The sequence below is a fragment of the Pyxicephalus adspersus genome, chromosome Z, assembly GCF_032062135.1.
Source record: "Pyxicephalus adspersus chromosome Z, UCB_Pads_2.0, whole genome shotgun sequence".
Lineage (NCBI taxonomy): Eukaryota > Metazoa > Chordata > Amphibia > Anura > Pyxicephalidae > Pyxicephalus > Pyxicephalus adspersus.
This window is the reverse complement of record NC_092871.1, coordinates 82,075,594-82,094,121: the sequence shown is the minus strand read 5'-3', so window position 1 is coordinate 82,094,121 and position 18,528 is coordinate 82,075,594. Positions and strand designations below refer to the sequence as shown.

General features: G+C 41.0%; 2 protein-coding genes across 7 annotated transcripts in view; both read left to right on the top strand.

Moving 5' to 3' along the window:
* The window catches only part of CACNA1F (calcium voltage-gated channel subunit alpha1 F), a 99,069-nt gene extending 94,094 nt beyond the window's left edge, over positions 1–4,975 (top strand). For all 5 annotated transcript variants that reach the window (XM_072431913.1, XM_072431911.1, XM_072431909.1 and 2 more), the window contains 4 exons: positions 645–805; positions 2,019–2,122; positions 2,711–2,974; positions 3,085–4,975. In XM_072431913.1, coding sequence (XP_072288014.1) covers positions 645–805; positions 2,019–2,122; positions 2,711–2,974; positions 3,085–3,372 — 817 coding nt within the window. In that variant the 3' untranslated portion in view covers positions 3,373–4,975. The remainder of the gene's footprint in view (positions 1–644; positions 806–2,018; positions 2,123–2,710; positions 2,975–3,084) is intronic.
* An 8,431-nt stretch (positions 4,976–13,406) lies between these two features.
* Positions 13,407–18,528, top strand: part of SYP (synaptophysin) — a 25,273-nt gene continuing 20,151 nt past the window's right edge. Inside the window, exons 1-2 of one of the 2 annotated variants that reach the window (XM_072429536.1) lie at positions 13,407–13,514; positions 14,950–15,015. In XM_072429536.1, the coding sequence (XP_072285637.1) occupies positions 13,497–13,514; positions 14,950–15,015 (84 nt within the window). In that variant the 5' untranslated portion in view covers positions 13,407–13,496. The remainder of the gene's footprint in view (positions 13,515–14,949; positions 15,016–18,528) is intronic. The other variant, XM_072429535.1, reaches the window with a different exon arrangement.

Here is an 18,528-nt window from a genome sequence, read left to right as displayed (position 1 = left end):
TTCACAAAATTACTGTTTGTTGTCAGTCCACAAATGTAAAATAAGAGCTGCATTTCTGGCAGGTCAGCTGTCTTAAATGCATTTACAGGTTGTAAAGGCATAAACATTGGGAAATATGCATACAGAGATGTATTTGTTTTGACATACTGATAATCTGTGTCTTCTCTCTGCTATACAAAGCATTGTTAGTCTATTAGGCATTTACCTCTTACAGCAGTCCATGTGAAATCCATAGTATGGTGCCCATGTCAAGTCATAGTTATTGTGTCTTTTATATCTCTCTGGAGCACAGTTTTAAAAAAAGATTTGATATGGTGCTTTTACAGAGTTTTCATAGACACATCTTTTTTTGGGGAGGCTGGACTTGGAAAAGTTGAACTGGAATCCTTGTGCCTACCAGAGGTCTTGAGGTGGAGGGGTCACCAGAACACATAGCTTTCTACAGTGGTATTTATTTTGCATGGGTCAGGAGACCATCAGAAAGCAAGAAAAAAAATAATGTGGGGGGCATTTAATCAGAGTTTTTTTTTCAGGTACTCCTGTGGGCCAATCTGACACTGTACCAGGATATAAATGGCGACAGGTATTAGCTACGTACAAAGACTCCTCCATGCTCTATTTATTCTTATCTCTGCCCTTTTCAGAATTCAGCATGCAGATGACAATTTGCAACGTCCAGTGTCTCCTGAAGACAGGGTTAAAGCTCAGTCACCACCTGTTCCCCCTTCTTCTGTTCCTCGGGCAAATGGCACCTTGGAGGGCAGGGTTGTTCCACCTCGCAGGAGGCTACTTCCACCTACACCAGGTATGTAGAATCTATGACTCTATATTATATTCAGAAAATTGAAATTGTCATTGCTAACACACTTCTGGTGATTTGTTAAATTTATTCTAACAGGGAAAAATGTTAAATTTATCTTTGTCAAAAATTAATCTGTGGTCATTTTTTTATACCCAATTTTGTGTCAGGGAATACAAAAAACACAGATTTTTCTTTTCAGAATTACCGTAGATTACACCAAAGGAACAGGTAGAAGGCAATGGACTAGTCACCAGTATTGCCTTTTTTCTTCCTGCAGCTGATATTTTCCCCCAATACTGACCAACATTGCAATAATAACCACTGTTCTGGAGGCCGCCATCTTGGTAGAGGCAGGGCTTTGATTCTCATGTCAGAGCCTCCAGCAAGGAGAACAGCAAGCAGCACAGTAGTGATTGGGCATAAAACTTGTGCTTGATGTGACATAAGCTTGTAATCATAAAAGATAAAAGTGATCGCCATTAAAAAATTCCCTTCCTTTAGGGAGTGAATATTGCCAAAAATGTTTAACTTTGGCCATGTTGTCTGATGTGCAGAAAAAAAAGTCATATCATTTTTACAGTTATATATGAAACAGTGTTCATGTATGTAGCTAACAATGTAATATAAAGTAGGAAAGAACAGAAAACACGGCTTCTTATGGCAACAAAAGTAATGTACTTAAAGAAGGTGTTATAGCATTCTAGGCAGGGCTAAACGTCAGCACATATAAGGAGAATGGCACAGTATACATAATAAGGTGTCATTATTATATAATCATCTCACATGGTTTCCAAAACATAAGGTTGTCTCTGTTAGCCAACGCGTTTCGCCATATAACTTCCTCAGAGGAGAATAGAGACTGAATTGAATATTCTGAGATATTAGGGTTGGTTTGGAAATGTATGTATATTGGAAATCGAGTATAAACTGTAAATGATTGACTGACGCAAAGACTTGCAGGAGAAAAGGAAGTTGAAAAGGGTTTTAAGTCTGATGGGTCATCCAAGTAAGTAGGTTCTTATAGTCCAAATAGGTGGATTAGTGGACCAGGCAGTGGCAGAAATTCTTTTGAGCTATGGGGGTGGGGAGCTAGACGATTTAAAAAGTTGAGCAGTGGATCATAAAAGTTGAACCAACAACACAACTGAGATATTTTTAGGATAGGTGATTTTAATTGTCTATCTTGAACCCTTTATTCCTATTTTTCTCTCTACAGGAAATAAATCTGCTTTCAGCATTCAGTGCCTGAAAAGACAAGGAAGCTGTGATGATATTCCAATTCCAGGAACATACCATCAAAATGCCACCCCTCGCACCAGAGTAACTATCCTTCCATTCCTTTTGCTGTGTTCTTTATGTCTTATCCATCTCTCTGTGCTAGTCTTTCCAGTCTACCTCTAAGCATAGCTCTTCCATTCTCCTTCCATTTGGCATGTGTTTAAAATAGCCTATGAGGCTTTTCTTTTTTTTAACTCCAAGGCTTGTGTCTTTTCCCATTGTTGCTTCCAGTAGTGATAAAATGTTAAAATCTATTTCTGGGCATATTTTATCTGGCCACCTCCTATCCAATTTTCCCACCTCTTGCTCACATCCACTGAATCTTCCACCATTTACAGTCCTTATGGACTGTTTAAAATATTATCTTGTTTACAGAGTTCAATAGCTTAATCCTAAATTTACACACACAGTCAGAGCAGTAACTCCTCCTCCCTCTTCTGATGCTTTTTTCTAATAGGAGAGCTATAGCTTTGCAATGCAATGCTCTTCATTATGAATCCATAATGGTGCCTCAAGCATAGAACTAATGAAAAAAACAGGTCTAGTTGTTGCACCCCTGTGGTTATTTTACCACTCATTAGCATAAATTCACCTTTTTTTATTCATTGTAATCCTATGTTCTGCCCTCAGGTTTATGGAAGTTCAGATTCCTGGCAAAGATCCAGCTACCAGTCCAATGGTTCGCATTCCTGGGCAAATCCTCCAAAACGTGGCCGCCTCCTTTATGCCCCTCTTATCCTGGTGGAAGAAGACAGCAGTTTGCCCACCATCCCTTGTGCTCACTGGTATAGGGAGGATGAAGGAAAGGCTCCTTATTGTACCTATACCCATCTCCATGTTCCTGGACAGAGACTAACTGAGAAAAGGGGGAGTGCGGACAGCTTGGTGGAGGCGGTAAGTAGACTTATGTTCACTTCTTTTCACTTTGCTGTAATTCAGTAGCTTTCCCAAAGAGGCTTTTATTTATTTTTTTTGAAAATACATCTGCTCCCCTCTTTTCATAGGTCTTGATATCAGAAGGACTTGGGCTCTATGCACGGGACCCGAAATTTGTTGCATTTGCTAAAAGGGAGATTGCAGATGCCTGTCACATGACAATCGATGAAATGGAGAGCGCAGCCAGCGACCTTCTAAGCCAGAGTCGTAAAAACAGCTGGGCTGGGAGTACCACTGGGCGACCTGGTGGAGAAGACATGATGGGACAAGGACTTTTTTACAGTGATGAAGAATCTGTGCACTGTAGGGATGAGGAAGAACTACGAGATGAGATGGCTTGTGTATCTTCATTCTGAGACTCTATTCCTTCTGAGAGGGAGCCTAGCCAAAGCAACACTAATATAATCAGCAGCTATATAAAATTTGGACAACCAGCAAAGCTCCAGACATACAACGGAGACTAGCTTGCCTTTCTGCTTCATCCAGAACTGAAAAATCTTTCATCTTGTCCCACCAACAATATATTGTTTGCTTTGTTGATATCAAAATACAAGGCTAATAGGTCTGCTAAGGCACTGATTATACCTTGATATATGTAAGCTTACCTGGCCCACCACTGACCAAAAATTTTGGGGAACCCCAATCAAAAGTATGGGGAACCAAGTATATGCCCCTTTATACCCCTACTGCACCCACATACAAAAAAATGGTAGTGACTTTTTTTTTCGATAGAGTAGGGAAGGGTTTGGTGTGAAGGCAACAGGACTCAACATTCAGGGACATATCTTCAGGTCAACAAAGTATTTAGAAATGGAAAGGCCAACACATTTGGTAAATTAGGAAATATGTAAGCTTTACCCTTATAGCAAGGAAGCTCCAGCAATGGTCCATAGGAAGATATACTAAGAAATTGCTAGAAGATTTTTAAATGCTAGAAGATTAGATAAAGTCCAAAGGGCTTGGATCTTTAGACCTGTCAATGAAATTGCATTGACAGTTTTGCATCCAGCCTATCAGCCCTGACGCAAGGAGTGCATTAATCTTGAAATGTGTTGGCTTTGGACATCAAAACATTGTAATAATACTTCTTTGTCATTGGACGCAAGCATCCAAAATATATCATCAGTTGAGCTGCTTTGGAGTGACTCTGTTCATGTTTATCATGGCTGTACATATTCTACTTCTGAGATTTTCCTTCACTTCTTGTCTAAGTGACATCTGCAACTTGGAAAAGCAGTAAAAGGAAATCTCTAACTCCGGCAAAAGGCAGCAGCAAAAACCTGGTAGAGGTTCCAACACTTCCCACTATATCCAAGAGTGTCGATGGGGTTAGCTTTATACAGATACCAATGCATTCTCCTTCTCTGATTCAATTAATGTGTATGGGTGTCAACATGATTTTGGCCAGATCGTGAATGTAATGGTCAACTTTTTTAAAACAAGCAATTGTATTATTAGAGTGTCTAGAAGTGACACCCTAAACTCAGGCCTGTGTGCCCCAGCACATATCAAGGCCTGTATATAAGTAGAGTTTCTAGCAATATGTTCTGCTGTGAGTACTTCCCAAATCAGACAAGTTCTCTTGTAGCTTATGTCTCTAGAACGCTCCACAGGATTCCAGTAAAATAAACAGTTGTGTCGACCAACCACATGCTTTTCTTTAGTTAGACATCCTTTATTTATTTTTTTCAGTTGAATACAAAGGTAGGAAATTTGGTCTTCTTATAATAACTAAACATATCTATTTGTGAACATACAATTTTTTTTCTATGCAGGCTTCAGCTGTCCTACAATTCAATGAAATAATGAGAATAACTTAGAAGGACTTCATGTATCTGCAGGAATCATGCAGCTGATTTTGTTAATGATTCATGAGGTTTGTCTGTATAATATTTTCTAATTTTTTAAAATGTAAATAGGAATTTTCACTTATTTAAAAAAAAAATATTTTATCTGGTTTGTCTGTCTCTTCTTTTTGTGCACTTTTTGGGTGATACGTATGCTGAAATTGGGGTGCTATCAGATTATAAATAAGCTGTAGATAATTTTTGATTTGATAAACTTCCCATATAAAGAGTTTAGTTTTGAATGTTTTCTTTTGAGCCACAATTATTATTATCTTTTATTTTTATAGCGCCTACATATTCATATTCCATAGTCATGTCACGGCTACAATGTAAAGACGACCTATTGCTCCCAGTGTTTAGGACTACACAGTTGCAAAACTAGTAGTTGAGAACTAGCAGTACTAGAAATAAAATAACTGCACTGGATGACACTATTAGGGTAGTGAGACCAAAATGCCTGTTTTGTCCTCTTATGACCAATACATGCAGAATGAAGTCTTTGTGCAGCTTGCTATGTCCTGAGCAAAGCTGGGACACCATTTGTGCACTTGGCAAAGTTCTTCTTCATAGCACTGAAATTAAGCTGATGAAATGAGGCTTATTCTCATAATGGACAAAAGTGAAAGCTCTCATGTATTACCTAGTTTGTACATTGAAGCTGAGTTTTACAGGGTTCTTGTCATATATTTATTGGAGACAAGAAGGCCTAACTTGCACAAACCTTTGGAGTTTGTGACATGGGCTGTGAGTGGCAGGAATGCGTGGGACACAGAGCCATCTCTTAATCCAAAGTCCTAAAAGTCACGAATGGGAAAACCACCAGTGGCTTGAGCTGAGATACCACAAAGCAGGCAAACAGTTTATAAATATAAATGCAAAATCTAAACATAGGTGTTAATTTAATGTTACACTCCCAGTCTTGCAAGTGTCACTTAAATTGTAATACAACCACCTACAGTTTATTTACTGCTGATAATATCCTCTTGTACCTAAGAAGCTTCAACCTACAGCAAAGAGGATTCTAAATACAGAAGAAGATAGCAAACGTTATAAATGGCAGACCAGGACAGCACCATCAACAACAGTAAGTGTCAGGTGTGCAGTTCATATTGATAGAATCAGTAACACAATTCTGATTCTTCAACTGCATCAGTGATAATTAAATGCTAAATGATAATGATAATTGGAAAATAGAATGAAAATGATTCAAACCCACCAGAATCAGAAAAACCAGCAAGCTATTGAATGGGATCAGCAAACTTCCCACCACACAAGCATTTATTTTTAGAACACGTGTGAAATGTAAAAAAAAGCAGTAATTGACTGCAGAACCAACAAAATATTTCACACCTTTATAAGGGATGACATTAATTCTTTTGAAAGAATGAATTGGTTTTTTTAGGCCACATGGCCTGGTTGGGTATAGACAGTGATTAGAAGGGTTCTTCAAATTTACAATGTTGGTCATACAGAAAAGTGTCTGATCCTGCATTCACAGTGTTTTAGAATTAACTGCATTTATTGTGGCTGCCAATCTGCACAGCTGACAGTTTCAAACACGATGATCATGGTGCACAGCGTCTTGGTACATGCGTTGCTGCAATGCTGTCCTATTCATTAGGAAAGAAAACCCATTGCATTTTGCTTTTCGTGCATTGGGTAGCTGTTCAAATACTTTGGACTCTATTAACAGAATACACAATAATGTACAACATAATGCACATCAATATGTGTGTCTAATGATGCTGCAATAGTGTGAATGGACCCTTATTGCTTTACTTATTTAACGAGAAAGGAGACTACAAACATGAACAAAAATAGAATGAAACAAAAATAACACAGCAATTATGTAAAAAAAGTTACATTATTGCTAAAAGCAAACCTTTTTTTTCCTCTTGAAGTCCAATGGGCAGTGCCATTCTCTAATAATCTGCCGTGAGCAGCTGGATCACAACTGGCATTGGAACCAGTTGTGATAAATTTTGGGGGGCAACTCCAGGGAGAAGCTGAGTATATCGGAGACAGAATTATTGTTTTATTTTTTGGACATGCTGGTCTACTTTTTTGAGCTTTAGGTCTTTACGTTATTATACTCTGTCTAAAACACTTTTGTAATGGACTCAAGCCTTGACAACTGTGCCAGGTAGAGGTTAATTTAAAAGTAATAATGAGCATTTACGGGAACAGAAGAAACTTATGACCAGAGATTGTTTGAAACGTTGGATTGAGTTGACAAGACTAATCAGGAATCAAGGAAATAAAAGATGTGGGGGAGAACAGGTAGCTCCTTTGTCATTTACAGTTACTGGGGCAAATTTTCCCTTCCATGACCATCCTATACCATGGTGGAAACTTGGGTCCAGTAGGTCCAAGACATCTGTCATCTTTGAGCATAATATGTGTATGCCAGGCTGCAATAATAGACCCAAACATATGTGGTTATTTAATAATTATTATTCATTAAATGTATTTTTTAATGCAAGCAGTGTACGTATCATAATTTAATCTAGTATTGGATTTCTGTACAGGCAGTACTGGAAACCAATCAGTTTGCTGTCAAGTATGGGACAGGAGCATAAAAAGAGAATGAAATGACAGGGAGATAAGCTTATCAGTTTTTGCATATCCTTTCACTGTCCAATCACAGGCTAGGGGAGGGACAAGACCTGTGTTACTCCTGCACAGAAAAATTAGACTCCCTGCACTGCAAGATTTCACTGTACTGCGTAGCAAAGCTGTGTACTTCTGCAAAGAAATACAAATCATTTGGTAAGCAAAACTGCTCCAGTATAAATTTTTTCACCATATGTCTGAAGCTTTAAAATAGACCCAAAGCCATTATTGATTCCCTTTAAAGTCCATGAAAATGAATTAGGTTTTTCGCCAGCAGTATTAACCAGCCCAAGTATTGTCATTAATTCAGCACTTGCAGTTTTCTCGGGCAAGGTTTTGGTTTTCAAGTCCCAATGGATTTTCTTAAAAGGAGACTTGAATGACCTCTACAGAGGATACGAATACAGCTGGATGCTGCTGAGCCAAGTACTCATTTATGAATGAGCTGTCTCTGTGGGTGCAGCTGTTCTGCCCTGCACTGTGCTGGAGCCATTAGGTTGTACAGAATGTGCTCAGATGATGCTCTCCTATGATACGCTTCATATAATAATCGCACAACTCTGAGATTTGAAGCTGTATAAAAGTGCAGCAAATACAATGTCATCCAAAAAAGTAAAAAAAAATGTTTTAGTGATACATTCCTTACTCTGTGTTCAATTATTTCCTTAAACCCCTTCTATTTTTTGCAGTGAACTCCATGTTCTAATGCCTGTGGCTACAACTCATGCTCTATTCAGAATGTCTTCATTTGTAGCCACTCCATCCTGCTGTAGAGAGCTGAGACTACACGTGTAACACCCCCATCCATGCTACACAATGCAAGGAATCATTGGAAATGAAATTTTTGTATAAGCAGGAAGCTGATTGTAGTGTTCAGCCAGAAATAATTAATTTTCAATGTGAAGACTGTGACTTTGGTTCTTGTCTAAATACTCCAGCCTCCCCTACATCCCTGGGGTATCTTCCATTTAGTCATTCCTCTACTCCATTTGATTAAAGGAGCTGAGTGATATTCCTGATACTTTCAGGTATAAGAAGCATGGGACTCTGTTTCTTTTTTTTTACCCCGATAGGTCTCTCTGGAAGGCTGGGGACATACTGTAAGTACATAACATTAACATGTGTTAGTTCCACATACCCATAGAAAAGGAATATAGCCAATAGTTGTCCCCTGTGCAGAACTGACTTAAAGCTATGGGAGACCCCTGTTGGCTGAGGAAATTATGGGGCCCTGGTGCAGTGGCACACTTCGCACCTCCTCATGTCTAAAGGTGCGTACACACTTCCAATTTTTATCGTTCCAATCGAACGACGAACGATCGATTGGGCAAAAAATCGTTCGTAAAAAAGTAACCAACGACGCCGACGAACGAGGAAACTCGTTGGAAACGAACGACCGGACCGGCGGATCGGATTGGACGACGATCGTTGAACATCGTTCGTGTGTACGGTCGTTCGTTGATCATCCATGGGCTGAGCATGCGTAATGAACGAACGTTCGTTCACTTTCCTGTCGTGCATATAGTTCCTCTATCGTTCAAACGATCGTATCTATTGTGTGTACAATATCTACGAACGATCGTGTCGTTATCTCTATGTGCAGGATCGGTGCTATATGATCGTTCGTAGATATTGTGCAGGATCGTTCGTCGTTCGTTTTCCAACGATAATAATTGGAAGTGTGTACGTAGCTTAACTCCTTGCTTAGTTAGAATACCTTTAGCTTCCACCATTGCATAGGGATCCAAAATAGGATGTTGGTTCTTGGTTTTGCCTCTCTTTCAATGGATAAGTGGAACTAACAATCAATGGTGTTATGATTCTCCACAGGCTTCATGCAAATTTTAGGCTCAGGGTGTTTGTCTTTTACTATGAAAGGAGAAGCAGCAGACTGGGGAATTTATCTCTTGGTCATTCTGATTTCTCCTCGTATGCTTCAAGTGCTCCAGCACAATCGGTTGCCTCATTTTTCTGCTTCTCCTACTCTGAGCTCTGCTGCAAAGACATTGCAAGAGATCCTAATTCACCTACTAACACTGCTTCAAAAAATGTATTTATTGATGTATTCATGGATTCTAGGCAGAATTCTGCTGACGTGCTCTAGTGGTATAATATAAGATAGATATATAATGATGGGGTAGAAAAAAAGAGCAAGGCTGGTATTGAATTTTTTTGCATCAATTGAAACCTCTTGAAGGTCAAAGGTCGCATGAATATTAGTCAGTTCCAAAAGTCAAGGATGAGGAGACAAGATCTCCAGGGAATGGTAAATCTCTTCTAATATGGTGGATCAATAAGGACCTGGTGTCTGCCATCAGTCATTGCGTAGACTAATAAACATTTGGCTACAGATTGTGTAAAATAAACATTATACCTTGCTATGAATTCCATTCTAGGGTGTTGCCAGCACAAAATTTCAGCAGACAAGGGAACTTGGGCGCTGTGTCCTTGGACTCACAAATGCTAGGTTAGGAACCCTCATAGGAATCCATTTAGGAGTATATACCTGGAAAACAAAAACATATCAAATATTTTACAACTTTTCAGTCATTGGATTCAGTGGCTGCATTGGTTTTAATTTTTCAGGATTTTTGCTGCCAGCAACACGTTTCCTGTGACTGGGTGTCTACGCTCACTCATTGTATCTATGCAGTGAGCCATGGTTGTCATCATTGCTGGACTTTAACCATGTCTTGCTCTGTTTATTGCAATTACATAGGGGTTGTGGATATTAGTAGTTTACATTAGAAATAAACATGGTGATTTCCAAATTGTTTACCCCTTGGGGTTTTCTATTTAAAAACTAAAAAGTACCATCATGCATGGGCAAAGCTGCTATTTACATACATGATGCATGGGCACAGATGCAATACACATCATGGTACTTGTTTTTTTAGGTGGGAAACTTTTTATTTTTTATTTACTTTGTAGGCTGCTATCTTTGCTGCATGCCAACTCCTCTTTATTTATCAAACTTGATCACTAATTACTCCAAGTATGTGCATGCAACATTCACATTAGGGGGAAACAACAGAATTTGCTATTAAGAATGCCAATAAAAAATTTTATTTGAAATTGCTAAATGAAAAAAAATATATATATATTTTTTTATTTTTTATTTTTTTTTTTTATTAATGTCATGATAATCCCTGCACCTACTCAAAATGGCAACGTGTACTTCCGGTGACGTCACGAGCATCCATTTTAGAATAGTCACCCATTTTATGAGAATGTTTTCTTTTCCACTTTATTATTTGTGTAGCAAATAAATGTACACTAAGGATTTCGACGAGCAGATCCACAATTCATGAGCCTCTTTAGCAGGAGTAGCTGCAGAAATAGCACATTCTTACACGTTTTCTATCGCAGCGCCGGGATTTCTGGTTACTATGGCAACAGCAGCTACCCGCAGTAGGCGCCATTTTTACTGAGGGCACGAGCCCTCAGCTTGATACCGGAGAATGAAAATTGTTTAATGCTCGATGTTTTATATAAACGCTTAGGTCCTTCAGTATTCACACGGTTGATAATTGCCCTAAATAATTATTATTAGCTAATAATGTGATGTTGAGTGACAGTGGCTAATGTGACATCAAGGGCATGAGGGTTGTGACGGGAAATGCATGAGCAAGGATTAGGTGGAAAAGGAGTAAAAAAACGTGTGTATATATATATTATTTTTCTTTTTAGACTTATGAAAAATAAAAAACAGTTGCAAGTTTTAAATAAAATAATTATAAAAAAGGTAAACTGCCTAATAGGTCCTGACCTGTCAAAAATTACCAAAAACCTTTAATACATTTATATATTACTCATTGCAGTGCAACATAAAAGTTAAAAAAGGTCATAAAAACACTGGAACTTGTGTTAAAATAGCGCAAGTTTATTATGCATGCCTGGGCATGCGTGTTTTGTACACTAGTGCATGTGCTATGGTATGAACTTGCCATTGTGTGGCAATTTTTACAGGGGTAGGTGCATGGATCTAATAAGTGCTCTTAGTATTTTACTGTAAGGATAAAGCCCCAGTCCCAGTGAAAGGAACCCCAGTGCTCGCTGGTAAGCGCAGACATTCGACAATTGCAAACTATTTGCTGGAGAAGCAAATTTGCAGTGCCTGCTGTTGCCTGCACCAATCTTTACATTTCTTTTTAAAAGTGACAGGCTGGTTTAAAGGCAAGTCCAAATCTGAAGAGATTTAAGGCTTCTATGTTTATCATTGTGTCTATCCCCAGCTTGGAAAATTCACCCTCTCTGTCCTGGGGACCATAATTGGGACCAACCATGACAGGAAATTTAACAACTGTCAGAAAAAGAGGAAGTGAGAAAACAAGAGTTCATCTTACTTCCTGTCACACAAAAAAATGGACAGTGGCTTAAAGTGGATGCCAAGTAAGGATTGAGTATTTAGCTTGGTACTCTACTCTGTGGGAGTGACACCTTGGACATTTGTAAGTGGTCATAAAGAATATTTTTTGACCATACTATTGTTGGGGAGCAACACTTTGCACACATGGCCAGCATGAGGGCAACACCTCGGTAGTCTGTGCTGCAAGTGAGCAGCACCTTAGTATTCTGGTCAGGGAGGAAACAATGCCAAGGTATTCTAGCCATTGAGGAACTGACACCTCAGGGTTCCTCCACTGAGGCGGCTAACCTTAGTATTTTGGCTATTGAGGTATCAACACCTCAAGATTCTGGTCATTGAGGGAGAAACACCTTGGTTTTCCAGCCATAGAGGGGTTGTATTTTGGTTAGCAGAAGGCAGCACCTTAACATTTTCGTCAGGGAGGGAGCAACAACTATACTATTCACTCAGAATATTGTGGTGTCATTCCCTCAATGGCCAGAATATTGAGGTGTTGTTCCCTCCTTGGCCAGAATTTTCAGGTGTCCTTCCCTCCTTGGCCATAATATTCAGGTGTCCTTCCCTCCTTGGCAATAATATTCAGGTGTCCTTCCCTCCTTGGCCAGAATAGTTTGGTGTCATTCCCTCCTTGGCCAGAATATTCAGGTGTCATTCCCTCCTTGGCCAGAATTTTCCGGTGTCCTTCCCTCCTTGGCCAGAATATTCAGGTGTCCTTCTCTCCTTGGCCAGAATATTGAGGTGTCATCCCTCAATGGCCAGAATATTCAGATGTCGTTCCCTCTTTGACCAGAAAATTCAGGTGTTCTTTCCTCCTTGGCCAGAATATTCAGATGTCGTTCCCTCTTTGACCAGAAAATTCAGGTGTCCTTCCCTCCTTGGCCAGAATATTCAGGTGTCCTTCCCTCAATGGTCAAGGTGGGAATGACACCTCAATATTCTGGCCATAGCGGGATCCACATTTCAGCATTTGGGCCATTGTGGTAGCAACATCTCAATATTCTGGCCAAGAAGGGAGTGCTACTATTGAGTGGTCAAAAGGCCTACTCTTTGTCCATGATTTTATTGGTGGGTTGTCACAAGCCTGAGGCGGCTATTTAATTTTCAGTGGGTACCTCATAGAACATGCAAGGCTGGTATTTTCACAAAGAGCAATGACCTGCACTGTAGTTTCCTATGTCCCTCCATGGAAAATACCACAGGCAGCCAGGGTACAGTTAATTCGTAATGCTTGTTACCAGGCTGCTTCTGGGATAACAATAATTAGACAGCCAAGCAACAGTTATTCTGGCCAAACCCATATTTTTCTTTTTTTTTTTAGCATATTTTATTTATTCTGAATGGAATGTAAACACTAACACAGGATGAAACCCATAGTACTGCAGCCACTGGGCTGTCACAGCCATACATTGTGTTCACCAACACACCCCAAGGCTTCCCCCCACCTCTATTTATGGCAAATCTGCCCTTAGTTAAGATGGAGCACGTTGACGTCACGCAAACCACAGCGCCCCCTGTCTCAGCTTCCCATTGGCCATTCGCCTGACAGCTCTTCTAGACACGCACCTCCCCTCCCCCCGCCGCTTATCACGCTGTTGCAGATAAATCGCTCTCCCCCCTCCGCGCTGCCGAGATTCACCAGCATCCTGCAGACATGGAGGTGGTCAACCAGGTGAGTGCTGGGCAATTACATGGGGTGCAGGGGAAGCATAGGCGGCAGGAAGGGGGTTATAGCAGGGCTTATAGGGGAGCTATGCAGGGCTGGGGTGGATAGAAAAAGGGAAGGGGAAATAATTGAGAAACAGATGGAGCAGAGGGAGGGAATAGGGAGAGCAAAATGGTAGGCAGGAGGGGTGAGATTATGGAGGAGGGAGGTGAAGGAGAAATCCTAACACATACATGGCAGCTGCTGCAAGGTTTATAAATATATACATGTATACAAATTAACAAAAAATTCTATATATTAATATATAATTAAACATTTTGATACATTGTAATGCATTGTTGCTGATGATCTGCTCAGTGTGGGTGAGGGGCTGCTGATCCCATAATAGCAGACATGTATGACAATGATGGGGTAAGGTAGGTACTACGGAGAGATGGGGTGGGTGGGCATGGTGCATGTGTTGTAGCTTGTGTTATCATCATCATGAATTTTTATGGCCTGTTTTGCACACAAGGACATCCTGCAGTCCCCAACCCACCATGGATAATATAAAGGACGATCATTTTTACATTAGATCCCAATGACTGTTATCCCTACATCCCCCCTCCCCCCTTTAGGAAGAGGGTCGGAATATGGCGGGGTCATCCAAGAGCGATTGATGCCTACAGGCTGATTTACTAAGGGAGTTGAGGATTTTCACTCAATAAACAGCTTGAATATTTAATCAGCCAATCACGTGAAATTCCTGTTCACTTTGAATTCCCAGTCGGATGCTGATGAGTAAACAGGAATTTGTTTTTTTATTATTTTTTTTCCCCTGTGTGGTTGGAGAAATAGTCCAAGGGGGTTATGGGATTAGTCATGGCTTCAGTCTGATGGTTGCAGGATAAGGATGGGGTCGGTGGAGGAATGATCGCGTTGGATGCCGCGTCTGCTGCTGTCAGGGAATATTTCATTGTTATTCTGAGAAAAATATCAGCTGGAGAGCGTCTGCTGAGCTGTCATCTGAGCTGAGCAGAGAAATCATTAGGTGACATCACATCCTGGAGGGGCCCATTATCACCTTCATAGGATGACAATCATGGAGCTGACAAGGCTTTGTGACTGGGATCTACACACATCCCTACGGGGGATCTACACACATCCCTTTATAGGGGATCTACACACATCCCTTTATAGTGGGATCTACACACATTCCTGTAGCAGATGGACATATATCTCTATAGAACATCTATTTTTATACCATTAGGAGATCTACACAAATCCCTGCAAGATATTCACACAAATCTATGCAAGAGATCTACACACATCTCTTTTAGGGGATCTACAAACATTACTTACAGGAGACCCATACACATCTCTAGAGGTGGAAGTTCAGCACCACGGACAGGACCAACTACATACTATTTGTATGTTCTGATCTCTCCCTTCTGTTCTGCAGCTGGTGGCAGGGGGGCAATTCCGTATAGTGAAGGAACCTCTGGGCTTTCTCAAAGTTCTGCAATGGGTGAGTCTCTATCTATCCCTCTATCTATCCCTCTATCTATCCCTCTATCTATCCCTCTCTCTATCCCTCTCTCTATCCCTCTCTCTATCCCTCTCTCTATCCCTCTCTCTATCCCTCTCTCTATCCCTCTCTCTATCCCTCTCTCTATCTATCTATCTATCATCTTCATATAATCTAATCAATAATTAAACATTGACACCATTGTATGTTTGACTCATTGATCTATACAGCCATCTTGAGTTTCCTATTGTCCACTGTTGTGTGTTGTCTATATTGAGCTGTCTCAGGATTTATGTAGTGCTGTGTTTTCTACATACATAACACATGTAATGTAATAATTAAATAATGTAATAAGTACCTACCTGAATTCACTAGGAACGAAAAAGAAATATGAAAATGTTGGAAAAGTACCAGCCATGTGTCAAGGTTTGTGTTGGTGCTTTTGGTGACCTTTTGCAGGATTAGGATGTGAAGGAAAGCCCATCATGGGGCTAACCACGGAAATAAAGGAAAAGCAATTGGTGATTCCAAAAGCAACCAATTGGATCGCTCATTATTGCACTTAGGCTACAAAATAAATACCGGCACTCAGACAATAGGCAACTGAGATATTTCCAGTATACCACATGGCCTAAAATGAATCTGATGGCTTGGCTTTGGGTTGCCGTGGACAAGAAGAATCGGCTGGTGAAAACCAGGTCAATGTAATATTTAATTCATTGGTTTCACCCAATGTGGTAAGTCATGGTGTCACCCAATGTGGTAAGTCATGGTGTCACCATTCCCCCGCCACATGGCAGTTCTTTTAACCCTTACATTGATGGTCATCCCAGATTTTGTGCTCCACATATCTAGCGTTGGGTTGCTACTACTTGTTGCCACTAGTACTGTTGGGTGGAGATTACCCCATTTGACCATATTGGCTTCATTTTAGTTTTGGGTGCAGGTACACACAGAGTACCCAAGCACCCAACAGTACAGAATGCCCAACAGAACCCTGCCCAGAACATGGTTGGGTGTCACAAAGTAAGCTGGTGGATCACGTGTCGGGCACCAGGCATGTTGGTGCCACCTCTTTTAATGATGTCACTCTGAACAGTCCACACCCCCTTAGTGATACCACTGCTTGATTGGCTAATTTCTGGATGTGTAAAAATTTCAATGATCTGTTCTGAGTTATCCAGTCAATCACATGACACCTTGCCATCTTTAACATTAGCACCACCTACTGGACTAATTGAGATTGACAACCATATTTAAAACTTTGTGTTCCTGCACTATAACTTCGACTCTGATTTACACTTGGGACATATTCCCACAGCTTCCCCATCCTCCCCAATAGTTTTGGTGACAACACTATATTCAAAGGCTTCACAATTAATAACAAAAAAAAATGGTGGTCATAGACTTCAATGCATGTAGATCAAATTTGTGGTATGGTCCAATTTTAAACAATACAACAAAGCTGTACCCAAAATAAGCAGGTAGAAAGTGAAAAATGAGTCATCAGTATTGCCGGAGGTCCCTTTTTTCCCTTTTTATTTTTTTCCCCATTAATGACGTACCGGGCCCTGTTCTGCATTGTTCTCCTGGAGGCTACCATCTTTGTAGAGGCAGGGCTTTGCTTCCTCATGCCAGAGCCTCCAGCAGGGAGAACCGCAAGCAGCAAATATTCAGGGACCAGCAGTCAGAGGCAGTAGTGCCTGAGATCCAACCCTGCAGACATACAGCTAGGAGGCCAAAGAACAGGGGTGCCTAAGCACCCCACATACCAGAAAGTGTGCTTTCTTTTATACCATGGTCCTAACCGCTTCTATTCAAGTGAATGGGACCATTTGGAAGTCATTTTATGCATGTGGCTGCAGCGGATAGCGGCACAATTCCAAAAAGCAACAAGTTGCATATGGCCATGTAATTGCTTTTGGACAGCCATAACCATGTGAAAAGGTGTGACCTTCAGTGCATTTGGCACTCCCTTTGCCGCACAGTAGCAATTTGCTATATGCCCGAGAGCAAAGAACCTCTGCAGGTATGAAAGGTCTAGGGGTGCTATCATTGGATAGTGGTGCTCCCAGTGGTTTTGCTTTGTCAGGGTAATTAGGAGAAAACTAGTTTCTGGCTGCTCAGACTACCTCCTCTTAGAACTTAAAATTGGCAAGATTACCAGCTGTGATTTAGTAGCTCGGGTCACCTTGTTCTTCTGGCTGTAGCTCAGTTCACCTTGCTCTGCTCTCATGCCAGCATCTCAGCTCTGCCTGCTCCCTCTTACACAGAATTTGCACTCTGCCTGGCCCCTGATCCAAGCTGTGATTTAGTAGCAGTTTAATTCACCCCAGTCTGTTCACCTAGCTGTTACTCAGCAGCTTAGCTCCCCCTTCATCCACCTCCAAACTGTAACACAGCAGCTCAGCTCTACCAAGTTTATACTCTCAACAGTGTATCATCAGTATTTCAGGTCACTCTGCTCACCCACCCTAGCAGTTACTGTAGACTTCCTAGGCTTCAGATCCCTAATGCAAGGGGAGCAAGGTGATCTGAGCTTCTGAGAGTTGTATTGTGCAAAATGTAGGTCAGATCACCCAGACTACAGCATACATCTTGGAAATAACGAAAATTAATTAAAGGCCCCATTGTAACAATGAAAATCCATGAGACTAAAGAAACCCCATACATTGCTGGGTCAGTTGGAGGAATGCCCCCATACATTGGTGGTCAGTTGATAGAATGCCCCCTTACATTGGTGGGTCAGTTGGAGGAGTGCCCCCATACATTGGTGGTCAGTTGGAGGAGTGCCCCCATACATTGGTGGTCAGTTGGAGAAATGCCCCCTTACATTGGTATCAGTTGTAAGAATGCCTATTATATTGGTAGTTACGGTAGTTAACAGAATGCCCTTACATTCTTGGCCAGCTTGACAAATGCCCGCTACATTGGTGGTCAGTTGCCCCCTTACATTGGTATCAGTTGTAAGAATGCTTATTATATTGGTGGTTAGTTAACAGAATGCCCTTACATTCTTGGCCAGCTTGACAAATGCCCACTACATTGGTGATCAGTTGTAAGAATGCCCTCCTACATTGGTGGCCAGTTGGAGGAATGCCCCTATACGTTATTGGTCAGTTGATAGCATGCCCCCATACATTCTTGGCCAGCTTGACAAATGCTCACTACATTGGTGGTCAGTTGGAAGAATGTTCACCTTACATTGGTGGTCAGTTGGAAGATTGCCCTCCTACATTGGTGCCCAGTTGGAGGAATGCCCCTATGTTAGTGGTCAGTTGATAGAATGCCCCCATACCTTGGTGGTCAGTTGATAGCATGCCCCCTTACATTGGTGGACAGTTGATAGCATGCCCCTTACATTGGTGGTCAGTTGATGGAATGCCCCCATACATTGGTGGTCAGTTGATGGAATGCCCCCATACATTGGTGGTCAGTTGATGGAATGCCCCCATACATTGGTGGTCAGTTGATGGAATGCCCCCTTACATTGGTGGTCAGTTGATGGAATGC